At 45.4% G+C, this 22,240-nt stretch overlaps 1 protein-coding gene across 1 annotated transcript in view; it reads right to left on the reverse strand.

The window, feature by feature from the left end:
• Positions 1 to 14,733, reverse strand: part of CHRD (chordin) — a 95,092-nt gene extending 80,359 nt beyond the window's left edge. The window contains exons 1-3 of the mRNA XM_030216181.1: positions 14,423 to 14,733; positions 12,282 to 12,391; positions 5,825 to 5,951 (exon numbers count right to left, since the gene is read on the reverse strand). Of these exons, the coding sequence (XP_030072041.1) occupies positions 5,825 to 5,951; positions 12,282 to 12,391; positions 14,423 to 14,555 (370 nt within the window). The 5' untranslated portion in view covers positions 14,556 to 14,733. The remainder of the gene's footprint in view (positions 1 to 5,824; positions 5,952 to 12,281; positions 12,392 to 14,422) is intronic.
• Positions 14,734 to 22,240: the final 7,507 nt, after the last annotated feature.

The following is a 22,240-nucleotide window of genomic DNA, read 5'->3' on the forward strand; positions in this document are numbered from 1 at the left end:
TGTGTCTTAAGTGCTATGAGCAGTCATAGCCTTGGTTCAAGCAGGAGAATTTTTCATTGCCCTCGATCACAAGGAGGCGCACTTGCATATACCCATATGGCCGCTGCATCAGAAGTTTCTGCTTTTTGTGGTGCTGGGGGCCATCACTTCCAGTTCAGGGCTCTGCCCTTCAGTCTCACTAAGACACCAAGAATGCTTACCAAGGTTATTGTGGTGGTGGCGGCAGTGGCCTTCCTTCAGCACAAGGGGATCAGAGTTCACCCATATCTCAACAACTGGCTCATCCGTTCGTCATCTTATTCAAACAGCATGGTGGCAGCAATCGTTGGGTTAGGTTATCAATTTCAAGAACAGCAGACTAACTGTATCACAGAAAGGGAGATACTCTTTCTCACAGAATGCAGGAGGTCAAAGATGATTCAACAGATTTGTCTTCTCCTCAGGTCATAGCAGGCCCAAGGTCTAGGACTACGTCCAGGTGCTGGTGTCAATGACAGCGGTAATAGAAATGGTGCCATGGGCAAGGAGTCTTTTCTCAGCCGCAGAAGTACGATCTTAATATTTCTTGGACGCTAGTTGCCAGATGGAGTATGAAGTGGTGGTTGTCCCCCACAAATTTGATCATCAGAGTTCCCTTTTCGATTACACAATGGGAGACGGTGACAATGGAAGCTAACAAGTTTTGTTGGGGAGCTCATTACAAGTTCCAGGGCACATGGATGGAACAGGAGTCTCAGTGAACGTTAAATTGCTTGGAGCTCAGGGCAGTGCAGAATGCCTGATGGGGGTCCCTGGTCCTAGTTTTCTCCAACAATGCGACAGCAAAAACACATAGTAAAAACTTTTTTAGGTATATTGGAAGCAAGAAGCCAGTAAAAGAATCAGTTGAACCACTAGATGATTGAGGGGTATAAGGGGCACTCAGGGAAGGTGAGGCCATAGTGGAAAGACTAAATGAATTCTTTCCTTCGATCTTCATGGAGGAAGATGTGGGAGAGATGTCAAGTGCCAGAAATAGTATTTAATGGTGATGAGTCAGAGGAACTGAAACAAATCTCTCTAAACCTGGAATATGTAATGAGGCAGTTTACCAAATTAAAGAATAGCACATCACCTGGACTAAGTGGTATTCATCCCAGCGTACTAACAGAACTAAAAAATGAATTTGCAAAGCTATTATTATTATGTAATTTATCTTTAAAAATCAGTCATGGTACCAGAAGACTGGAGGGTGGCCAGTGAAATGGCAGTTTTTAAAAAGGGTTCCAGAGTGACCCAGGAAATTATAGACTGCTGAGCCTGATGTCGGTACTGGGCAAAATGATAGAGTCTATTATAAAGAACAAAATTATTGAGCATATACATAAGCATGGATTAATGAGACAAAGCCAACATGGATTTTGTCAAGGGAAGTCTTGCCTCACTGATCTGCTATATTTCTTTGAAGAAGTGAATAAACATGTGGATAAAAGTGAGTCAGTTGATATTGTGTATCTGGATTTTCAGAAGGTGTTTGACAAAATGCCTCATGAAAGACTCCTGAAGAAATTAGAAAGTCATGGGAAAGGAGGCAGTGTCTTATTGTGGATTAAGAACTGTAAAAGATAGAAAACAGAGAGTAGGGTTAAATGGTCAGTATTCTCAATGGAGAAGGGCAAATAGTGGGGTTCCCCAGGGGTCTGTGTAGGGATCGCTGCTTTTTGATTTCAAAACAATTTTATTGATGTTTGATTAAACAAACATAAATTTAAAATAACAGAACAGTAACAATAATTGTCAAGTATGACAATATAAGTTTTAAAAATGTTGTCTGGGGACGGGGAGTAACAAGATATAAAGTATATGAATAAAGTGGTAGTAGTAATAAAGAAAAAAAAACCCAACTGGGACAGGCAGGTTTATGATATAGAGTATATTTAGACATCAACGAAAACATTAATTGGAGATCAGATCTTTTGAACAGAATTAAAACGTTTAGTGAATTCTGCGGCCTTGTATTCATATTTGTGAGTCATACAAGCTCATTTTCAAAGTACTTAGCCTCCCAAAGTTCCATAGAAACCTATGGAACTTAGCCTCCCAAAGTGCTTTGAAAATATGCCTCATAAATACAGTAGACCACAAAAAAACAACATTAGGTAGAGAATAGAATTTCCAGTTTACAGAGTGAGTGCAATCAACCACCCCCACCCCCCCCCCACCCCCCATTTACTAAAGCTTAGCTGGAGTGATCTGCATCACGGCCCATTTTATTTCTATGGGTCTTGCTATAGATATTTGCTTTCTTAGCCGCCGCCGCACACTGAGCAGAGGGTTTCAACATATCATCAACGACGATGCCTAGATCCCTTTCCTGATCGGTGGTTCCTAACGTGGAACCTTGCATTCCGTAACTATAATTCAGGTTCCTCTTTCCCACATGCATCACTTTGCATTTGCTCACATTAAACACCATATGCCATTTAGATGCCCAGTGTCATAAGGTCCTCTTGTAATTTTTCACAATCCTATCGTGATTTAACAACTTTGAGTAACTTTGTGTTGTCAGCAAATTTAATTACATCATCTGTTACTCCCATCTCTAGATCATTTATAAATATATTAAAAAGCAGCAGTCCCAGCACAGACCCCTGGGGAACCCCACTATCTACCCTCCTCCATTGAGAATACTGTCCATTTAACCCTACTCTCTGTTTTCTATCTTTTAACCAGTTTCTAATCCATAATAGGACACTACCTCCCATCCCATGATTCTCCAATTTCCTCTGGAGTCTTTCATGAGGTACTTTGTCAAATGTCTGTTGAAAATCCAGATACATAATATCGACCGACTCACCTTTATCCACGTTTGTTCACCCTTTCAAAGAAATGTAATAAATTGGTGAGGCAAGATTTCCCTTCACTAAATCCAAGTTGGCTTGGTTTCATTAATCCATGCTTTTGAATATAGTCTCTACCATTTTGCTCTGTGCTTTGGGAACTTAAAGATTGGCAGAATTAAAAAAATAAATAAATAAAAGCAAACTTTATCAACCAGTCTCTATATTCTTTCCCCCCTAGTTTTAATACTTGAACTTTGTACCATAGCATTAAAAGATAGGCTCTAGCAGGCACAGCAGGACCTAGTTCAGTCTTAGGGAAATAAAAAAAGAAGAAGCAAGCATTATTAACTAGATTCCATAGTGTACAACCCTTTTCCCATAGTTTTAAACTGAAACTTTTTCTAGCGGTAGAAACTTTTCCCATAGTGAAACTTTTTCGAAAGGTAGAAACTTAACAGCTAAAGAACTTTAAAAAGGATAGTAGCAAGACTCAATTTCTATCCTAAAAGAAAGTTATTTTCTGTTCTTTGGCTGCTGGAGAGGTAGCACTGCTACTGACCTGAATTAGGTGTTAATTAAGGTGTAAGGAAGTAGAATATTTGCAAAGGTTACTGAGGGAAATCTGATTACAGAGTTAGCATCAAAGGGTTTCTTTGAAACAGTCCCCTTAGAATCAAAGCTATATAGACAGGAAAAGTCCCACTTAGCTTTCTTTCTGAGAAGTTCTGAGAGAAGAGGATATTTTTCTGGTAAGAGAACATTAATTTGCTCTGTGCTTTGGGAACTTAAAGATTGGGGTTTAAAGGAGGAATTGTAGGCTATTGATAGGCAGAATAAAAAAAATTAAAGAAAATAAAACAAATTTTATCAACTAGTCTCCATACCCTTTTCTCCCTAGTTTTAAAACTTAAATTTAGTACCACAACATTAACAGGATAGCCTCTAACAGGCACTACAGGACGGTGAAAATGTTTTTTAGCGGAGTAGTTGCAAAGGTCAAAATTGACATCAGGCATGGGTGCTGTTCAAAAATATCATCCTGGAAGCCAAGGCCAAATATATTCCATGTATTATAAAAGGAGGACGGAAGACCAAACAACAGCCAAAAGGTGAGGTGAAGAAAGCTATTAGAGCTAAAAGAAAATCTTTCAGAACATGGAAGAAGGATCCAACTGAAAATAATAGGAAACTGCAAAAAGAATGGCAAGTAAAATGCAAAGCACTACTAAGGAAAGCAGAGAGAGATTTTGAAAAGAAGATTGCGTTGGAGGCAAAATCACATAGTAAAAACTTTTTTAGGTATATTAAAAGCAAGAAGTTGGCAAAAGAATCGGTTGGACTGCTAGATGACCGAGGGGTAAAAGGGACACTCAGGGAAGATGAGGCCATAGCAGGGAGATTGAATGAATTCTTTGCTTCGGTCTTCACTGAGGAAGATGTGGGAGAGATACCGGTGCCAGAAATGGTATTCAATGCTGACGAGTCAGAGAATCTGAATCAAACCTGGAAGATGTAATGTGACAATTTGAGAAACTGAAGCATAGTAAATCACCAGGACCGGATGGTATACATCCCAGAGTGTTGATAGAATTGAAAAATGAACTTGTAGAACTATTTTTAGTAATACTACTACTACTACTACTTGTCATTTCTATAGCGCTACTAGACGTACGCAGCGCTGTACACTTGAACATGATGAAACAGTCCCTGCTCGACAGAGCTTACAATATAATTACTACTACTACTACTACTATTTAGCATTTCTATAGCGCTACAAGGCGTACGCAGCACTGCACAAACATAGAAGAAAGACAGTCCCTGCTCAAAGAGCTTACAATCTAATAGACAAAAAAATAAATAAAGTAAGCAAATTAGGACAGACAAACAGGACAAATAAGGGATAAGGACAAAAAGAGTAGCAAGATTCCGGAATCCCAAAGAGTAGCAAGATTTTGCGCAGAACCCCAAAGAGTAGCAAGATTCCAGAATCCATGGTCCCAGAAAATTGGAGGGTGGCCAATGTAATGCTAATTTTTAAAAAGGGTTCTAGAGGTGATCCGGGAAATTACAGACCGGTGAGCCTGACGTCGGTGTGGGGCAAAATAGTAGAGACTATTATAAAGAACAAAATTACAGAGCATATTCAAAAGCATGGATTAATGAGACTTTTAAGCCAACAAGGATTTAGTGAAGAGAAATCTTGCCTCACCAATCTACTACATTTCTTTGAAGGGGTGAATAAACATTTGGATAAAGGTAAGCCAGTCAAGGGTAGATAGTGGGGTTCCGCAGGGGGTCTGTGTTGGCACCACTACTTTTTAACATATTTATAAATGATCTAGATAAGAGATTAACTAGTGAGGTAATTAAATTTCACGATGACACAAAGTTATTAAGTTGCAAGAGGACCTTATGAGACTGAGAGACTGGGTGTGTAAATGGCAGATGACGTTTAATGTGAGCAAGTGCAGGTCTTTATCTGCGGTCATTTACCCTGTTACTATCCTTTACTCTGAATTTGTAATATTGGCCTCCCCATGCTCTTTGAGTTTTTGTTGGCTCCTTTTTATTGTAAGGGTTGTGCTCTGCTTGGATTCTCTCTGACTTGCGGTCAGTGGCGTACCAAGGGGTGGGGGCGGTCTGCCCTGGGTGCACTCCGCTGGGGGGGGGGGGGTGCCGCGTGCCTGTTGGCCGAGTCCGCTCGTTCCCTCCCTGCTGCTCCCTCTGCGCGGAACAGGTTACTTCCTGTTCCGGGACAGAGGGAGCAGCAGGGAACGAGCAGAGTCAGAGCTGACAGGCGCGTGGCACCCCCCCCCCCCAGCAGGTAAAAATGCACCGGAGGAGGGGGGTCGCACAGCACCCGGGGGGGGGGGGGGCGCATCGGCGATCTGCCCCAGGTGTCAGCCAGCCTAGAAACACCACTGCTTGCGGTATATGAAACAAACACTTGATGCTGGATGTTTTGGGCGTCTCTGACTGGGTAGGAAGGAACATGCACTTACCCTTTGGGCAACTTTTGCAGCAGTGCCCTTGTTGCAGCACAGGGTCACTACAGGCCAGGCTCAAGCAGTCTTCTCTAATGTTCTTGCAATACACCTTCCCTGTGGCTTTCCCTCGGCGAGTCCGTTGCTGTTTAATTTGAAAATATTTGTTAGCTTTCATCACACAACAGGTAGGTTACAGACCTTTAGACAGTGTCCTCAAGTTTACTGTTTCATATTAACTTAAAGCTGTAAGACGTAGTACACAGCACACTCCAAAAGTGAAAAAAAAAATGGAGTCGGTGCGTATGAGAGTGAACGGATGGAGATCTGTGGCCCTGAATGGAAAGTTTGCACGTGTTTCATGCAACAAGTGTGTGACAGAGAACAATGAGACCAAGTCCCTTCACTATCAGATGCTCTGCAATGAACAATAAAACCCTGGAAAACACTCAGCACCTAAACAGCAAACATGTCACGTATAAGCAGCATTAACATCCAGAACTCAAACTGCAATATTACAGCAAGTCCTAGAATATCGATACACCCCCTACTGAGAAAACTGAGCAGCTTAGAATGATACAAATACCCAAGGCCGACAAAATACTGGCACTAAACCGTCACCACCTAGAACACCACAATTCTGGGGATGGCCGTGGAACTGCTCCACAACAAGGAAGTGAAAGAGGAGCCTACTGCTCCCATCCATGGACCCCTTTCTGGACATTCTCTGGGTGCCTGATCTCGATGTTCTGATGAGTGGGGCGTTGGGGGGGGGGGGGAATGCAATACAGCTATTTCAGAGTGGAGGTAGGAAGCAGAGCTGCCAAGGGGGCTGATCCACTCAGCGAGTGATTTAGGGTCTGCCCCCTGCCCCACCCATTGCTCCTCAAACTCCACCCACACTTCCATCCATTTCTCCGCCCCAACACAGCTGATTCCTGGCCAGTAGCTACTGGAGTGGTCTCCCCTTTATAAAACATCATCTCCTGCTGCCATGAGACGTGGGATCAGTGGTAGCATGAGATGGTGCTTTATGAAGGCGCTTCCTGCTGTCACTGGACAGGAGGCCACTCAGTGGGACACCTGATTTGGAGGGAAATGACCCGCAAAAGCAGGAGGCTTGGCAGGTCTGAGGAAGTGGTACTGCCTGAGACCTTTTCACATATGGCAGCTGCAGCAACAACAAAAAAGTGTCTTCTCTCTGAGCCAATGCACCAACCACCTGCCTCCCTGCACCAAAGGAGGGGCCAGGAGCAGAGAAGGGCATTGAGCTGCTGCTTTAACTCCGAGGCCTTGGCCTAAATTCTGGGTGGGGCTGAGGAGTGTGGAGAGAGAGAGAGAGTACACTGGATGGGGGAGATGAGAGAGGGCAGATGCTGGATGGAGGAGAGGTGAGAGATAAAAAATTGGGAATAAACAACACCTTGATACAAAATATATAATAGAAAAACAAGGTGAAACAATGGAACAGCTTGTTAACAAAAACAACTTCATATATAGCTGGATGGAAGGTGAAAGAATGAGAAAGGGGGCAGGTGCTGAGTGGAGGGGGAAGAGAGAGCGTGAGAAGATGCTGGATGAGTGAAAAAGAAAGAGACCAGACAGAAACTAGATGGAGGGGAAAGAGGGAAGATATCAAATGGGAAGACAAGGAAAATGGAAGAAGGAAGATGCAGGACAAGTTGGGAGAGGGAAAGAGCAGAAACTAGGCAGGGCTTGAACCATCCAGAAGAGGCCGTGGGTGGGTGGGGGGAGGACCCAAATGAGTGAGAGTGGCTATAGCAGTGGCAGGAGGTGCAATTTGAAGCCCTGTGCTGAGGAAAGATAGTGGAGGCTCAGATTTTTGGTGGAGAAAAAGTAGGACTCCAGGTATTTGAAGATGGAACTGGGGAAGAATGGGAAATGGAAAGGAAAAGCTGGAAATAAACTGTGGGAAGAGAGCTGGAGTGCCTGGGGAGGAGACAGGGAGACTCATCAACCAGGATGAAAGGAAATTCAGGAACTGGGGCTTAGATGAGGGACTTGGAGAGTGGGGAATGGGAAAAGTGGGGAAAAGATTGGTTAGGAAGTAGGATAGAGTGGAAGATGGAAAGCCAGTAGGTAGACAAATGGTAAAAAGAGGGACATTAAGGACTGGAAGGGAAGGACAATGGTGGGAAGATATGAAGAAGTGGGATTTTATGCATTTATTTGGATTTATTAACTTCCTTTATGAACAGATTCACTGGACCTGCTGTACACCACCTTGGGTGAATCTGTTTTTTTTTTTTTAAATTTTTTTTTTTTGTTACATTTGTACCCCGCGCTTTCCCACTCATGGCAGGCTCAATGCGGCAGGCAATGGAGGGTTAAGTGACTTGCCCAGCGTCACAAGGAGCTGCCCGTGCTGGGAATCGAACTCAGTTCCTCAGGACCAAAGTCCACCACCCTAACCACTAGGCCACTCCTCCACGTGGAATTTACTTTTTTTCCCACCCAAAATCTGTTTTCTAGCTACGCCCCTGGGTGCAGGATGAGTGCATAGTCAGTCACCCTTTGTGTTAAAGGCTTGGGAGAAGAGCCAGGCTTTCACCTGCTTCCTGAAGTAGAGATAGTCTGGCCCTCTGGGAGTAAATTCCACGTGGAGGAGTGGCCTAGTGGTTAGGGTGGTGGACTTTGGTCCTGGGGAACTGAGGAACTGAGTTCGATTCCCGGCACGGGCAGCTCCTTGTGACTCTGGGCTAGTCACTTAACCCTCCATTGCCTGCCGCATTGAGCCTGCCATGAGTGGGAAAGCGCGGGGTACAAATGTAATAAATAAATAAATAAAAAAACAGATTCACCCAAGGTGGTGTACAGCAGGTCCAGTTTAACATAAAACTTACAATTTTCTTATCATAACAATAGTAAAATGACCAAATGTAAATATACTAAATGAGGTAAATTTGGAAATATGATGTTAGTACAATACAAACAATACTGTAATAGACAGTATGTAAAAAATATTCAAATAACATAGGTATAATACAATAGCATAATACCAATGAAACACCTAAAAAGCAACACAATAGAACATTCAAATAACATAGGTATGATGCTAATGCTTTTCTATGCAGCTGAGGGACCAAATGCAGATACAGAGATGGGGACATGATGGGTGGTACCAGAGTCAATTGAGATAAACAGATGGGTGACTAAACTCACGGCAAAATCATTGTACAGTTAAACAAGATATGAGGAACCGGTCTAAGTTACAGCAAGCTTGTCCAGGTGCAGCCGCAGTGGCGTAGCCTCAGGTGGGCCTGGGTGGGCCCTGGCTCAGGCCCACCCAACAGTAGCATACATTTAGTGATAGCTGGATCTCAAGCTCCGCCAGCTGAAGGCTTCCCCCTGATGGTAACAAAAACACTACTCTCCACGCTACCTGCACATGCTCAGTTTTCAGTGCATGCCTGCTGCAGACTGCCAAGGTTGAAAGAAGCGTTTTCTCACCAGCTGAGATATTTTTTTTGGGGGGGGGGGGGGGGGAGAACACTTGGTGCCCACCCAGTTCTTGCCTAGGCCCACCCAAAATCTGTTTTCTAGCTACGCCCCTGGGTGCAGGATGAGTGCATAGTCAGTCACCCTTTGTGTTAAAGGCTTGGGAGAAGAGCCAGGCTTTCACCTGCTTCCTGAAGTAGAGATAGTCTGGCCCTCTGGGAGTAAATTCCAGAGTGCGGGGGCTACTCCTGAGAAAGCTTGCTGGCTGGTATCACATCGTACAATTTCTTTTGATGAGGGTACAGATTGCGATGATCCTTGACAGGACCTTAGAGGTCTCAAAGGTGTGTAAAGGGCTAACGTATTCTTTAAGTACTCTGGCCCATTGTGTCTCAGGGCCTTGAAAATTAAACATAGAGTTTTAAATTTAGCCCTGTAAGGTACTGGTAGGAAGGGTGTGATGTGGTCACGCCACTTGCAGCCTTCTATCAGTCGTGCTGCAGCATTCTGAATTAGTTAGAGCTCATGTAAACTCTTTTTGGCTTGGATGCGGGAGAGTGCAAGACAATAAATGATGTGGAGAGATGGCAAAAAAGGGACAGACAAAGAGACAGTGATAGGGAAAGAGAAAAGATCAGCGTGGGGAATGACTAGGGTGTGAGCAGACAGAATGGTGGCAGATAAGAGAGAAATGGAGATAAAATGAGATGAAAAAGGCAGACGTCATTGCAGGTGAAGAACGGAAAATGGACAAGTAGATCCTGAAAAAGAAAAAGAAAAAGACTAGAGAGGAATAAAGACACATCTCTGTGGTCTTTGACGCCATAGATCACTTTCTATTGTTGTCTAGGATTAGCGAGATGGGAATTGCAGGTAAGGTCGTTAATTGGTTCGAGGCATTTTTGAAGAACAGAGTGTATAATGTTAGAAAAATGGGGAATAATCCACTTCTGAGTCTCCGCTGTCCACTCAATTATGTAACATTTATTTGAATTCTCTGGGGAGATATTTAACTGAACAAAATATTTTCTCTTATCATACACAGATCATAGTTACATTCTTTGCCCAGAACAAAGTTCTTTTGAAAAGAAATTCTCTCACGTGTGAACAACTACATTACCATAGTAGATAACTGAACAAATTTGAACTTTCTCAGATTAAATACACAGAAATCTAAACTATTATGAGTTGGAGATTTGTAAACAATTCCATTAACAAATGTTATACTATCTTCAGGTGAATCACCCAAAATAGAAAGCAGTTCTAGAGTTCTAGGTATGACTTTAGACTTAAATTTGGCCTTTGAATTTCATATCGATGAACTTACAATGAAATTTGTCTTTACATTGCGCCAGCAATGGTGCGTGCTAGGGGTGGGAACTAATGCTGGTTGTCCTGATTTGGCGCATGGGAAAATGGTGGTACAGGTACTTACTTTGTAAACGGGGCCCTAAGTAATTTGTTATTTTTAAGTAAAAGAAGAATATTAAAAATTGGGGAAGTTTTTAAGCCGATGACTGAAGGAGACAGGTGCAGAATATACATACACCCTCATATTTCTCAGGCTTTTTCTGCCTGGTTGATTTAAAAATTTTAAAAAGTGAAAAATAATTGAATATTTCAGCGTTTATTGTGAAAACAAGGAATGCACGCATGGTCTGTTAGAATACTGCAAACTGATTCCATGAACTTTTGATTTTGCTGCCCCTGGGTGAGAGAATGATGATGTGCATTGTGAGCAGGTCACACAGAAAGGATGAGTACGCTGAGTGTGTGCTGCATATTTCTGGGATAAGCAGCATAAATGTTTTGTACTTTTTTGGGATCTTGCCAGGTACTTGTGACCTGGATTGGAAAGGGGACTTGATATACCACCTTTCTGAGGTTTTTGCAACTACATTTAAAGTGGTTTACATATATTCAGGTACTTATTTTGTACCAGGGGCAATGGAGGGTTAAGTGACTTGCCCAGAGTCACAAGGAGCTGCAGTGGGAATTGAACTCAGTTCCCCAGGATCAAAGTCAACTGTACTAACCACTAGGCTACTCCTGGGCTTGATGGACCTTCGGTCTGTCCCAGTATGGCAATACTTATGTACTTGGGATTCTGAATGGAATCTTGCTACTCTTTGGGGTTCTACATGGAATGTTGCTACTATTTGGGTTTCTGCCAGGTACTTGTGACCTAGATTGGCCACTGTTGGAAACAGAATACTGGGCATGATGAACCTTCGATCTGTCCCAGTATGGCAATACTTATATAAAGGCTATACAGTGTGAGTGTGTGAACGGGACAGTATCGACACTCTCTCATGTTGTAAGTGTGTGATGGAGAGAGGATGGGCACAGTGAGTGTGTCACAGGAAAACTCTTTTCTGTGCAATAAGTGTTTGACAGTGAAAGGATTAGTAGCAGTGTGTGAGACACGTTGCCTCTCCTGGTTCAGTGAGTGTGTGACAGTAGGAGTGTGAGTACAGTGAGTATCCCTCCTTCCTAACCTTCTCCCAGCCACCCTTCCAGTGTAGGGATTGCTGGCTGCAGCTTTGCTGGGCTCCAGATTCTTGCCTAATCAGTTTTGACTAATTTGTCTTGAGGTGGAGAAGGGAGTTCATCCTCAAGAGCAAGGAAGTGAGGGGCTGCTTTTAATTCCTAACCCCCCCCCCCATTCACTTGTTCAGTACCCCCATGTATGTTTTATGATCCCCACCTTAAGTAATTCCCTTATCCCATATTTGTCCCGTTGGTCTGTCTTGTTTAGATTGTAAGCTCTATTGAGCAGGGACGTCTCTTCCATGTTCATGTACAGTGCTGCGTACGTCCAGTAGCGCTATAGAAATGATAAGTAGTAGTAGTGTGTGTGGGTGGGTGTCAGTATGGGGGTACAACTGCTGTCTGTTTATGTACAGCGCCATCATTTTGTCTGAAGATTATTCTCCTCCCTGTTTCTTACCACCTCTACTTCAATTAACTTGCAATGTAAGGGAGTCTTGTCCTAACTTCTCAGCCCAGGACTTACCGGCTCACAGGAGCAGAGCACACAGTGCATCACCCCAAAAGGCTCTCCCAGGTCCGGGTTCCAGAGCTCCTCCAATGCATAGTAGCGACCCCCAAAGGAGCAGCCAGCACCTGTAGAAAGAAGGGGATACTATAGCAATCGGGCTGACCACTGCCCCACTCCACCCCAGAACAAGCATCCCTCCCTCCCTCCCTGCCCAGACTTGCACCAGTTATGAGTTTGTTATGGTAAATGGTTCAAGATTTTGGATACCTTTATCACAAGAGGTTCTGAGGAGACCCAGGTTCCCATTGGGGGGGGGGGGGGGGGAAGCCATGACATAAAGAAGCAGTTAGCAGACTTTAACTAAAGACATTTTTAACTTCAAACCCAAAATCCAAATGTGAAAAATTCCCCAGAAAACATCTGGAAGCATCTGCCCCTCCCACTGCACACACTCGGATCATACTCCAGTTTCTGAATCATCAGAAACAAATTAGCCATACATGGGCTAATGTCTTTCTTCTGCCAGACCACAGTAAGGCCATGAGCTGGAACATACTTGAGCACTGAGTTATTCAAAAGCAAAGTTTCAACCAAAATTGCAAAATAACAGATGACAGAGAGAAACAGTCAGAGGCAAAGAGAGAGAGAGAGAGAGAAAGGCAGAGACAGTCGCACCTCGACTCCTTTAAAACCAACACCCTTCCCGCTTCCTCCCCCCCAGCACGCGCACACACACACACACACACACACACACACACACACACACACATCTTCCTCATTTCTGCATCAGTGCAACAAACTCTAAAAGTCTCTAACCCTGCAGCCCAGGAGAAGAGCTGCTCAGGGAGGTCCTTCCCAGCATCCAGAGAGAAATGTTACCCACTTTCTCTTTCCCTGTCCACTGCAACAGCTGGAGGCAAGGAGGATCTTCACTTCCTGACTGTTCTGCAGTGTACACTAGAGACTTGCACGGGAATGGGATTCCCACAGGGATGGAAGCAGTTCTGCAGAGATCCCGTGGGGATGGAAGCAGTTCCTGCGGGGTTCCCACAGGGATGGAAGCAGTTCCTGCGGGGTTCCCATGGAAATGTATGCTGCACTTGCGCCAGCCTCTCACCTACCATCTCCTCCTCCTCCTTGCTTTAACAGCACAGATGCGGAAAGTCTCCATTAAGGAGGTGGTAGAGATACAAATGGTGATGAAATTCATAAAGGCATGGGATGAACACAGAGGATCTCTAATTAGAAAATGGAAGTTATAAAAAACCTAAACTTAAATGGCTGCATGTGTGTGGATGTGTCACGTGACACTTAGATGGCGACTCTGGCTGTGATGAACTAGGGCCGATACCGGGAGACCTGTACGGTCTGTGCCTCATATATGGCAATCTGGTTTAAGATGGGCTGGAAAGGGCTTAGACAGCAACTTTAGTGGCTGGAACATGAGGACAGTGCTGGACAGACTTTTACGGTCTGTGTCCAGCAAATGAGAAGATAAATAGGCTGGAGTGGTCTTCGAGGGCAACTCCAGCAGTTGGAACATAAGGTTAGGGTCGGACGGACTTCTATGCTTTATGTCCCAGAAATGCCACAGAAAGACCGTAATCATCAAATATATAATATCACATTCATTTTTGATTTAATCATGAATTGATAATGATTAGGTCTATTGGCCAGACTGGATGGACTGTTCCGGTTTTTATCTGCTGTCATTTACTATGCTCCCGGGCTGATGCGCAGACCTCAGCTCTGACATAGGCATGAGCATCAGATGTCACCTGACCTACTGGTGTGTGCATTTGGTGATCTCTTAGCACACAGTGCCAGTGAATCAGAGAAGTCTTAAGTGTGCCCACCTCCAACTTCTGTTCCTTCCTTGCCTGCAGTGCTGGGGCTCAAACCCAGAGACAGAGAGCTGACAGGAATTTTTTTTTTTAAGTACCATTAAATTCTGGCGGGGATGGGTTAGATTCCAGCGGGGACGGGTTGGATTTCTATCCCTGTGCAACTCTCTAGTGTACACCTCCCTGGCACTGCACTGCAACAGCTGGAGGGAGGACTCATCACCCCCTACCAGAGCTGAAGGAATGAGTTCGGGATTCTCAACAAAAGCCCAGCTGCAAACTCTTCTCCCCCTCCCCAGCTCCTTTCCTTACCTGCCAGCGGCCGGTGGCTCGCAGGGTCCTGCTCAGGCTGGATGGGGAGAAGCGATTTAGCCCTGGAAAAGGCTCCGATCTGTGGCCAGACGAACAGGACGAGGAAGAGCAGCGGTAGGACTGAAGGCTGCATCTCTCCAAGCCAAAAGGAGGTCGGGAGGGGGGCGGGAGAGAGACCCTAGAGAGAAAAGATACAACAGGGGAAAGAGATGCCAGGGAGATGGAGAGGAGAGGGGACGGTTCGGGAGCGCAGGTCAGAATCTGGCGCCGGTTCGCAGTTCCTGTAATAAACCCCCAGTCCAGGGAACCGGATTTATAGTCGCCGCCGGTGCAGAAAGGCAAACAACCCCCTGCAGCCGAGCAGGGCAGATCCGCCCCCCGGGGGTGGGACTGTGGAGGGGGGCAGCTCCCCAGCTCCCTCGCGCACCAACCCAAATAACTTTCCCTTTCTAGCACAGCCCCCAGTCCATGTCTTGGACGAGGCTGAAGAAGTCTGGGCCAACATTTCCCACTTCCAGGACAAATTCCTTTCTGCTCTTGGGACATTTAATGCCCAGGAATGGCAACGTGCAGTTTGCATGAAACAAAGAAAAGCAGAGTGGGATGAACGCAGCTGTTAGCAAAAGTGTCACCTGCCGACACCTTCCTATCCTTAATTGAAATGTGGGTTTGGAGGCTGGTTTTTGTGCATTCCTTCGATAAGTTTTACGCCAAGTTGCACTCGCAATGTATAGAATAAGGTCAGTTGTGCAAATTAATTCATTAGTTGGCTGTTAGAGTTAACAGCACTTATCTGTTATAATTCATCTTAATTTGTGTTAATTAGTAAGTTACACGTGCAGCTTCCCTTAGTCGCTATTCTATAAATTGCAGGCACAGCTTCCATGGGGCGTGAACATGGGCGGGTCAGGGGCGTGACATGCAGTTAGGGTGGGTCAGGGGCATGTACATGGGAGGGGCATGGGTGGGTCAGGGATGTGACTGGCGGTTACAGGTGGGTCAGAGGCATGTACATAGGAGGGGCATGAGTGTGTACATGGGAGGGGCATGGGTGTGACTGGCAGTTATAGGTGGGTCAGGGGCATGAGTGTGTACATGGGAGGGGCATGGGTGGGTCAGGGGCATGTACATGGGAGGGGCATGGGTGGGTCAGGGGTGTGACCGGCAGTTAGTGGGTCAGGGGCATGTATATGGGAGGGGCATGTGTGTACATGGGGTGGGACATGGGTGTACATGGGATGGGGCAAGGGTGTGACCGGCAGTTATGAGTGGGTCAGGGGCATGTATATGGGAGGGGCATGAGTGTGTACATGGGAGGGGCATGGGTGGGTCAGGGGCATGACCGGCAGTTATGGGTGGGTCAGAGGCATGTACATGGGAGGGGCATGGGTGGGTCAGGGGTGTGACCGGCAGTTACGGGTGGGGCATGTACATGGGAGGGGCATGGGTGAGTCAGGGATGTGACTGACAGTTACAGGTGGGTCAGAGGCATGTACATAGGAGGGGCATGAGTGTGTACATGGGAGGGGCATGGGTGTGACCGGCAGTTATAGGTGGGTCAGGGGCATGTATATGGGAGGGATATGAGTGTGTACATGGGAGGGGCATGGGTGGGTCAGGGGCATGTACATGGGAGGGGCATGAGTGTGTACATGGGAGGGTCAGGGGTGTGGCAGGCAGTTACAGGTCCAGCAGCCTTTGAGCTGGCCTAAGTACTGGTACCTTTAATGTTCGGAGCACCGATGAGCACTCGTGCATTGAATGGCAATTCGACGTGGAACCTGCCGTTATAGATTTTGCACTCAGCACATATCCCAGCACCTAAATTTTGCTGCCATTTCTTGAATTTCCTCCATACTGTAGGCAACTATGTGCTTTTATAGAAGAAACTTAAATTAGGCAACTTTTTGCACTTCTCATGCCTCCCACCTTCCCTGTCTGCAGCTGCTACTGAAAAGGGGTGAGCAAAATCCAAATGAATAAATTTATCTATCGATTCTATACCACCAGTTGCTGTTATAAAATAGAGTGAAACTTACACTCACAACTGCAAGACAGTTAAGTCTGTGTCCAAATAACATTATTCTGTAACTTGCACGCCCAAATTTGTGAACTAGTTGGCAACTTTCTAGAATCCAGACCATGCTGTAGTTTTCCTTTGCAAAGGTGATTCCCCTGCATACGAGCACCAACCTACCAATGACTTATGGGAAGACTGGGTATTTCCCTGTCCCTGGAGGGCTCACACTAATTTTGTAGCTGAGGTAATGGAGGGTTAAGCGACTTGCTCAAGATCACAAGGAGCAACATTGGGATTTGAACCAGCTACTTGTGGGTGTTGAGACCACTAGGCCATAGGCCACTCCTAAAGACAAAAGGGGAAGGTCAACTTGCACTGAGAGGCAGTTACTACCCTAAAGACAAAAAGGGGGGGGGGTTAACCTGCACTGAGAGGCAGTTACTACCCTAAAGACAAAAGGTGGGGTTAACCTGCACTGAGAGGCAGCTACTACACTAAAGACACAAGGGGGGAAGGGGAACCAGCACTGAGCAGCAGTTGCAACCCCAATCCCCTCCCACCCCAATAGGAACCACCTTGCAGCATGAATGATTACAAAACGAGTAACCCCATCCTGTTACAGGTTGAGCAACCGGCTTCTCACATGTGGGGATAGTGTATCCCTGAAACGTGACCATGTGGCCTGAAACTGGAGTCCCAGACCACTGGAGTAGTCTTTGATTTGGAAGCGTTCCATCCTCATGTCCTGAATCATTAAAATTCACCACTGCTGGAGAGTAGGTCCATCCTCCGAGTGCCAGGCCTATAAAATGGCCTTAATACCAAACAGCACCAAGCACCTCAAAAACTGATTGCTCCCCTGCCTTGTTGGAATTCCCAATGTGTATGCCCCAAACAGCAATAATGGAGTGTTCGCCACTGATAAAGACCACAGCTCAATAAAATGTTTTAAGAGGCTTAGCCAAAATTCCTGTATAATCGGACACACCCAGAACATGTGGCCGAGGTGCACTGCAGGGACTCTACACTTTGGACAATGTCCTGTGGAATCAAAGCCCATCCTGCAAGCTCTATGGGGCAATATATATAAGTGTAAAGCAAATTAGTATAGAGTTTCCTTATGCAACATACAATTGGTGCAGTCTTTGTTATATAATATAAAATCTTGCTCTTGAAATCCCGTAAGTGGGTGCCCCAGCTCCACAGTCCACTGTTGGGCAAGGTTAGCATCAGCAATGTCTGGAATTGTATCCAGTAACGCCCTGTGATGAAATCGTAATGATACTACTGATTGTAAGCATAAGGTAAGGGTCTCCAACAGCACCTCCTGAACATCTTCCATGAGAGCTGTCCAATCCAACGAGAGTACATAATGTCGAACCTGGAGGTATGCAAAACAGTCTGAGGGGGAGACATAATAATCTTGTTGAATCATAGAAAATGATTTTGGTTTCCCTTCTTGATCAATAGATTGTAGCAAATAAAGGATATCCTTCTGCTGCCAACGCGTGAATGTACAGGCATCCAGTGAAGGAGGGAAATCGGAGTTTCCACAAAAGGTTAAATATGTATTTGACAAAAATGAGGAGTGACGACAGATCCATTTCCAGGATTCTCTCGCTGCCTTGTATATTAGGTGATACTTGTAAATACCCTTTGGCAGGGTGGACAAACCATATAGTATGCTGCTGATGTGGATCCCTGGGATCAGCTGTGTCTCCAAGTTGTTAGAAGTGTTCCGATACCAATCATTGATGTGTCTTATCTGGATTGCCACTGAGAAGTATTTGAAATTTAGGAGGCCCATACCTCCATGCTGAATGGGAGTCTGCAACACCCTAAGAGGCAGACTTGGCTTCTTGCTCTGCCATAGGTAGTGCTGTAGAGTCCGCCCCCTCCTCTTAAAAACAAGGGCACCATTTGAAACAGGTGCAACCACTTAGGGGCCATTATCATGTTATAAAGTCTTATTATACCTCAGAGGGATAACGGGTAGAACCCCAGAACCTAAGTTTACTGCGAGTCTCTTCCATAAGATGGGGAATGTTACTAGCATACAGAGTGGATGGGTCTGCTGGGAGGATGATCCCCAGGTACCTCAGCTGCCCCTCCTCCCATATAAGAGGAAAAGGCCCCACCCAGGCTTCCCAAATGCCTCCCATTTTAGACGAGAGGATTTAGCGTGAAACCAGACAACCGCCCATATTCCACGAGTAGCCCCAAAAGAGCACCCAAAGAGTTTTGGGGGTTAGACATCACAACTAGCAAAGGCTAAGTCTTTGATATGAGTGGACTGAACATGAACCCCAGCTATGTTCGGATTGTTGTTAAGGGTGAGAAGCAAGGGCTCTAGCGAGAGAATGAAAAGTAGTGGCAACAGGTGTTTTATGTGATTTAATTATGTATGTTTTAGCGTACTCTGCCCAGATTTTTGAATGGGCGGATTATACATTTTTTGTCAATAAATGAACCCTGTCTCATCTCCAAAGATTTGGAAAAGGTTGGGGAATAAGTCCCATTCACTATTTACCTCTTATCTCTCCCACCGTACCTTCAGAGTACACTCTCATGGATCTTCCTCCACCCCCATCCCGCTCTCTGTTGGGGTTCCTCAAGGATCTGTCCTTGGTCCCCTTCTTTTCTCAATCTAAACCTCCTCCCTGGGCTCACTGATCTCATCTCATGGTTTCCAATATCATCTTTATGCCGACAACACTCAGCTTTATCTCTCCACACCAGACATCACTGCGGAAACCCAGGCCAAAGTATCGGCCTGCTTATCCAACATTGCTGCCTGGATGTCCAACCGCCACCTGAAACTGAACATGGCCAAGACTGAGCTCATTGTCTTTCCACCAAAACCCACTTCTCCTCTCCCTCCACTCTCTATCTCAGTCGATGGCACCCTCATCCTCCCCGTCTCATCTGCCCGCAACCTTGGAGTCATCTTCGACTCCTCCCTCTCCTTCTCTGCCCATATCCAGCAGACAGCCAAGACCTGTCGCTTCTCTCTCTACAACATCAGCAAAATTCGCCCCTTCCTCTCTGAACACACCACCTGAACTCTCATCCACGCTCTCATTACCTCTCTCCTTGACTACTGCAACCTACTCCTCACTGGCCTCCCACTTAACCATCTATCCCCCCTTCAATCCGTTCAGAACTCGGATGCGCGTCTTATCTTCCGCCAAAACCGATATGCTCATATCAACCCCCTCCTCAAGTCACTTCACTGGCTTCCGATCAGGTACCGCATACTATTCAAGCTTCTCCTACTAACCTACAAATGCTCTCAATCTGCAGCCCCTCACTACCTCTCTACCCTCATCTTCCCTTACGCCCCTACCCGTAACCTTCGATCACAGGGCAAATCCCTCCTCTCAGTACCCTTCTCTACCACCACCAACTCCAGGCTCCGCCCTTTCTGCCTCGCCTCACCCTATGCCTGGAATAAACTCCCCGGGACCATACGCCAAGCACCCTCCCTATCCATCTTCAAATCCTTACTCAAAGCCCACCTCTTCAATGTCGCTTTTGGAACCTAACCATTGTACCTCTACCAGGTAATCTAGACTGTTCCAATTTTTGATTGTCTGCACTCCTTGTCCTTCTTGTCCTTTAGATTGTAAGCTCCTTTGAGCAGGGACTGTACTTCTTTGTTTTTTGTACAGCGCTGCGTAACCCTAGTAGCGCTCTAGAAATGTTAAATAGTAGTAGTAGTAGTATTTACTGTGCCTGAGGCGCATTGGAAACAGCCTGTGTGGCCTGGAAGAACCAGCCTTGAAACCCAAACTGTGTCAACACTTCGAAAAGGTATGACTAGTGAACGTTATCAAATGCCTTTTTGGCGTCTAAGCTGCCTATCGGGGCAGGAATCTTATATGTTTGAGAGTGGTCCATTGCTTTGAGTATTTTCCGATTGTTGACCACAGATTGCCTCCCCCGCACACATTCTACTTGAGTCTCAATTATTAACTCGAGGAGTATGTCTCCCAACCTAGTGGCCATGATCTTGGACAACAGCTTCAGATCAACATTGAGGAAGGAAATAGGTCTATATGAATCAACTCTATCCCTGGGTTTTTGGACTCTGGGGATGAGTGTGATTAGGACTGTGTAGGCATATAAAGGGAATGTACCCACCTTCACGATCTCCATCAGAAGAGTGCAGGGGTCTGAGGAGCTGTTCCTGAAGGCCCTTATAATACCCATCAAATCAAGTCCATTTTTTAGGGAACGAATAGCGTGTTGTATTTCTTTAGGCCAATGGGGCTAATTAAGGGCTGCTACTGCATATGTTGTCAGCGAGGGCAGCGCAACTGCTTCTAAAAACTGCCACATAGACTGGGGACAGCCCTCTCCTTCTTCCTGCCTATAAAATAGTTCAGGAACAGATGTAAGATTTTGTCGTGGCTCCCAGTGACAACCCCTGCTGTATCTTTCAAAGACGGTATGGCTCTTGAGGACTTGGAGCACAAGGGTGAAAATGTCCTCCTCCGAGCACAGAGTGATGCAGAATAGTCTTGAAATAGGCATTTAATCTGCCCATCATATTTGAGGTCTTGCTTTAAAGATTTGTAAGTTCTGAGAACTGCCAGCTTATGTTTGTAACGATGGAATTTAACCAGTATTATTCATGGGTGGCAATCTCCTTCTTTCAGCTGCCCCACCCGGTGTGCTAGTTCTAAATGGATAGGCCCTAAATGGAAAGGTGGCCAACAGCCATGTCTCCAAAGCGTCAGCCAGAGAAGTGTCGCTCACAAGCTCTGGAAAGCCGATTATACATAGGTTGTCTCACCACGATCTGTTCTTCAGATCGTTGATTTTGTCTTGTTGAGCCTGCACGAGGCCTTCTAGCCACACCATATCAACAGCGTGTGATTGGCTGATATCCTCAACTTCCAATATTCTGCATTCAAATTTGCTGCTGCAGCAAGACAGCTCTGAAGTAAGTTGGGTTATCCCCGCTATTTGTTCGAGAGCTGGATGAAGCGGACGTCCAATGCTTTAACTACAGCCTCCGTTATTTTGGGTACAAGAGTACTTTGAGTGGCTGCATATTGCAGGAGTTCTGGGGAGACTGCCATATCTGTTCTTGCTCCGCAGCTTCGCAAGGTATTACGTCGCTGGGGTTTGACATCTGAGCATGGTATTGGATGGGATAAAAATTTGTCCATAGACATGTTCCACCTCTCCGAATAATTTCTCGGTGTTTGTTGTGATATGTTGCTTTGATAGTGATTTTAGCGGGGTAGAAGGAGGATCCTGCAGCAGCTCTCCTAAGGCAGCTTCACGTGACTCCTATTACAAGATTTTATAATGCATTGTTATTGTAAATACCTCTCCTCATCTGGGAAGGCATATTTGCTAACAATATAGTAGAGAATGGATATAAAATGCTTTATCAATGGTACTGTACACCAGTTAAATTAAAAGCTATATATGGGCATGTTAGTGATATGTGTTGATGTAAATGTGGAGGGCAGGGGACTTTCTTGCATGTTAGGTGTTCATGTCCCAAGAACATGGCTCGTTTGGGAGCAAATAATAAGATGATACAAGATGATGGAGTACGCTTGGGAAAATCAGTAGCCTGTTGCTTGCTAAACCTTGGACCACAAGGACTGTTGGTTTGAAAATGGCAGCCAGTGCATCATATTTTCACAGCTAGCTGCCTAGTTTGGGCTTCAGGTTGGAAACAGCAGGATATCCCTGGACTTTCTAAGGTTCAGATAAAAGTAAATTATGTCTGCTTGATGTCGAAACTTAAAGCGCTCCGGAGAAATAGAGTGACTCAA

This window comes from Microcaecilia unicolor, chromosome 10, assembly GCF_901765095.1.
Source record: "Microcaecilia unicolor chromosome 10, aMicUni1.1, whole genome shotgun sequence".
Lineage (NCBI taxonomy): Eukaryota > Metazoa > Chordata > Amphibia > Gymnophiona > Siphonopidae > Microcaecilia > Microcaecilia unicolor.